The sequence below is a fragment of the Limulus polyphemus genome, unplaced genomic scaffold (assembly GCF_000517525.1).
Source record: "Limulus polyphemus unplaced genomic scaffold, Limulus_polyphemus-2.1.2 Scaffold4579, whole genome shotgun sequence".
In the NCBI taxonomy this organism is placed as follows: domain Eukaryota; kingdom Metazoa; phylum Arthropoda; class Merostomata; order Xiphosura; family Limulidae; genus Limulus; species Limulus polyphemus.
Genome location: NW_013670189.1, coordinates 11,620 through 16,487, shown reverse-complemented (window position 1 = coordinate 16,487; position 4,868 = coordinate 11,620). Strand labels below are relative to the sequence as shown.

At 35.1% G+C, this 4,868-nt stretch overlaps 1 protein-coding gene across 1 annotated transcript in view; it reads right to left on the bottom strand.

Moving 5' to 3' along the window:
- Positions 1–3,548: 3,548 nt before the first annotated feature.
- LOC106471375 (carbonic anhydrase 6-like) overlaps positions 3,549–4,868 on the bottom strand; it is a gene marked incomplete at its 5' end in the record, with an annotated part of 7,752 nt that continues 6,432 nt past the window's right edge. The window contains one exon of the mRNA XM_013931972.1: positions 3,549–3,838. Within this exon, the coding sequence (XP_013787426.1) occupies positions 3,549–3,838 (290 nt within the window). The remainder of the gene's footprint in view (positions 3,839–4,868) is intronic.

Sequence of the window (4,868 nt, the reverse complement as noted above, 5' to 3'; positions counted from 1 at the left end):
TTGGGGCTGATAGACAAGAGGAAAGACAGCTATTCAACATCACCCACCGCCAACCCGTGGGCAATTCTAATCGAATAATGGGAATTGAGTTCAAGGTCATCATGAACAACGATATCATAGAAACTGTGTATAATTAGCGCAGATACTGTGTAAGCCCTGGGCGAACATCTGAAACAAGTCATAATCTAAATGCTTAGCACATTCAAGAGCCCCCAGTGGTTCAGCCTGTTTTATACTCTTCTTAAAAAGAATAAATTTTTGGTGACATCACACTACCCATGAACGCCAAACAATGTCAAAATATGGTTTTGTTACGTTCCGTTTCGCGACTTTATTTCGGCTGTGGTTGTCATATTTACATATTCAAAATTATTTTAATATAACGTACTCCTTCCTATGTACCATACCTCACGAGACAATATTAATGCTTCAAAGAATATAAAGTAGGTCTAACATGAAAAAAGACAAACAGCTTGTAATTCTAACTTGATGAAACATTTTAAAGCCTCTTTCTCGTTAATAAAATATAAACTATTGAAATGAATATAGGTTAAACTTTTTCATCATTGCGTGCCTTGAAACTAAATAATTTTTGTTCCAGATAGAAGAATTTCGAAGGCTAAAGACAGGAGAAGGTCAAAACGAAAGTAGTTTGGTAGATAACTTTCGACCTATCAGGAAGTTGAACCAGCGGTTAGTTCAGGTTTCCGGTAACCTGGGGATTTCGCTCATGTCCGATAGTTTCGTTTTTTGTGTGTCCTTTGTGTTAGTTGTAAGTACATACAAAAGTGGCCATATGTAATAACTTGTATTGTTTGAAAAAGGAATTAGTCATCCTTGTTAGTAATGTATACATAAGAGTTTTTAAAAAAAAAGTGTTATTTGTAAAGGCTGTAATTAACATGCAAGTTACTTTTAAATACATTAGATCCGGTCTTTGTTAATTTATTTGACATTCTTGAATGAAGACTACTACTTCTAAACGTAAGATCACAGCTTTTAGTTTCTCGTAGTTTTCTCAATCGCTATTCTTTTCAAAACTGTCAGTAAGTCTTCAAAACAGCTTTGATATATCGAGTTTGTTTGTGTTTAAGCGCAAAGGTACATAATGAGTTGTGCCTACCACGGGTATCGAACCTCCATTGTTAACGTGTAAATCATAAAGTTTACCTCTCCAAGTTGATGTACGTTCCTTATCTTTTCTAATGCTATGAACTACAAGGTCAGTTCGTTTGTTTTTTGTTTTTAATTATGCACAAAGCTACACAAGGGCTATCTGTGCTCTGCCCACCACGGGTATCGAAACCCGGATTCTAGCGTTGTAAGTCCGCAGACATACCGCTGTACCACTGGGGGGCAGGTCAGTTCGAAATATCAGGCAAGAACACATATTTTTGATCTGAGTGTAAGAATATTTTGCGTCGGAATGAGCACAGGACCACACAGAAAGAGACCTGTAACAAGTCGTACCCCAGTCATAGTAAGCAAAGTGAAGCATCTTGTAACAGGTAAAAACCAAGAGATACAAAGGTCAGTGGGAAAAGCCGTCCACTTACCCCAGGCAATAGTATGCAACATAATCAAGAACGTTCACTATCTGGAAACGAGGCCAACGGGGAATGGATTCGCCAAAATAAGGCTTCCAGTCATACCTCCCATTTAACCGTTACATACCTTAAGAAGCTGGACAGTGAAACAGGTATTCATGGTATTCCTTACAAAGACATAACAGTTAAGTCATTAGCTTCAGTGCATATGAATTTCTGTGTGATTGGACTGTTGAAACGGGACTAGAACACTGTCATCTTCGTACACTAGATGAACTAAGGAACACAAGCAGGGGGGTGGTGTTATTTGGACATGACAGCCTTACGACAGAGCCTTTTGTAACAGAAACTACGATGCAGGACTATAGTCAAGAGCACGTTTGACAGATAAAGCATGATTGGACGTAGCGAAATGGACTGTAACAACATGTCAAGGCTCAAAATTGTTTTAATATAACGTACTCATGCTCTGTTTAAATATATAAAAGCGAATATCAGGCATAGTTGAATTTAGTAAAGATTATTTTGACGAGGCTTTATTACATATATTTCCAGAATAAAACTGTAACCATAATTGTGAAAACAATTTTCAGTTTTGATAAGTAGTAATTTATAAACAGTTCTAGGTATTGTTTACATGTAATATGAAATAGGTTTCAGTTTTGATAAGTAGTAATTTCTCAACAGTTCTAGGTATTGTTTTCATGTAATATGAAACAGGTTTCAGTTTTGATAAGTAGTAATTTATCAATAGTTCTAACTGTTTTTTACATGTAATGTGAAACAGGTTTCAGTTTTGATAAGTAGTAATTTATCAACAGTTCTAGGTATTGTTTACATGTAATATGAAACATGTTTCAGGTTTTGATAAGTAGTAACTTATCAACAGTTCTAGGTATTGTTTACATGTAATATGAAATATGTTTCAGTTTTGATAAGTAGTAATTTATCAACAGCTATAGGTATTGTTTTCATGTAATATGAAACAGGTTTCAGTTTTGATAAGTAGTAATTTATCAATAGTTCTAACTATTTTTTACATGTAATGTGAAACAGGTTTCAGTTTTGATAAGTAGTAATTTATCATATTACATGTAAACAATACCTAGAACTGTTGATAAACGAATTCAAACATCCCATTAATTTGTGTTCTTTAAAAATCAGAGATAGATATTAGTTTCATGTAGGTGACGAAAACTAACTTTTGCTTATTACAATCCTGACATCACTTTAACTTTGAAAAAGACAATCACACATAGCTAAAATACAATAGTGTTTTGTGCACTTATGGAATTTAACAACGACTTTAACACGTTTTCCTTAATCAGGCTGGTACGTCATATAAAACTTGGCTTAATTGTTACATTTCGTGCAGTTATCTTTATTACTGACTCTTCAAAGAAGAAAGAAAAAAATAAGAGAAAACTCGTAACTATATTTATTGAGAAATACTGAGAATACTGTAATTTCAAATACAGTTGTCATAAGACATCAGTAGTGGGCTTATTACATTTTTAAACACAACATTATTTATCTGAAGAGTTCTGGATTGAGCACAGTGGTATATCTGCGGGCTTACAACGCTAGAAACTGGGTTTCGATACCCGTGGTGAGCAGAGCACAGATAACCCATTGTGTAGCTTTGTGCTTAATTCTAAACAATTCAGGATTGAGCGAAACGCGTGTCAGCAATGGATATGACAAATATAATTGGGTGGAAACGTTATTATTATTATTATACACTCTTTTCATTGACTACAAATCCCTAAGTGATTAGATAATGAATGTAGTGTTTAAAAATGTAAAATATCCTTCAACTAATATCTTATGACAAACATAATTCTAATCATTCTTCGCCGACTTGTAAAAAAAAAAGGATACACGCCATAACAATACTATAATTTCGGCAACATTGATATTGCCCCTACATACAGTGCAACCGCCAATAGGCCCTATATAAATGAATAAAGTCGTTAGAAAATTAATACTGGGTCTATTTTACTAAAATACTAAATGTAAGTACGACAGAGCAAGACAATCAAAATAGCAAACCTCTGTTTTGCCAATTTTCACCGGATCTGCAAGTACTGTCCACAAAATCACTTCACTGCAAGGGGGCGTGGTTAAAGAGCCACTGTATCTGTAGAAGGGTGTAGTCTGTTGTGGAAGTACGGATTTCAATGTCAGGTCTACTGAAGACTCGTACTCCGACATGGCCGTTGTGTTACCTTCATGACGGATATTCTTCAGGATATCAGTAAAAGCTGAAAAACGACTCTTGATGTTGTTTTCTACCCAAATTAATAAAACAACGGTTTTTCAACTCTTCAAATATGTTTTCGGAATATTTATTTTATTTTAACATTTAATATCCATTCTTTTCTATATAAAGGTCGTGGTAAAAACAATTTTTAGAGACTGCAAACATTGACGTACCTTAAAGTTTCCGAAACAGTAAATACTTTATATAAATTACAATAAGACACAACTCTATAAAAGCAAGAGTAAAGCCACACAGTTCGGTGAACGAATATCCTCTTATCATTTAATTAAAATATAAAAGTTTATTTTGAAATTCGCGTATAGCTACGCAAAGGCTTATCTGCACATAGCCGTCCCTAATTTTAAAATGATGGACTACAGGGCAAGATTATAGCTACGCAAAGGCCTATCTGCACATAGCCGTCCCTAATTTTAAAATGATGGACTACAGGGCAAGATTATAGCTACGCAAAGGCCTATCTGTACATAGCCGTCCCTAATTTTAAAATGATGGACTACAGGGCAAGATTATAGCTACGCAAAGGCCTATCTGCACATAGCCGTCCCTAATTTTAAAATGATGGACTACAGGGCAAGATTATTTGTTTGTTTGTAATTAAGCATAAAGCTACACAATGGGCTATCTGTGCTCTACCCACCACGGGTATCGAAACCCGGATTCTAGTGTTGTAAGTCCGCTGTGCCACTGGGGGTAGACTACAGGGCAAGAAGCCAGTCAATAGCATCCACCGTTTATAACGCACGACCCCACCGTATGGATCGTTTTTTGTTGTTGTTTTTTTTTCGAATGGTGTAAAGAGAAGTTGTTTATTGTCCATAACGTTAGGTTTAAGTTTAATTTGGATAATTACGCAAAGTAAAATATTTCTAGCTAATTATTAAAACAAAACAAAACTCCGTTTATTAACCAAAAAAACGGCAGCCTTTTTCTTAAGGAAGCTGTAATCAAACTTTGACTACACTGCTCCTAATTAGTCTTTTTTTTTTTTAATTTCGCGCAAAGCTCCTCGAGGGCTGAATTAGCCGTCACTAATTTAC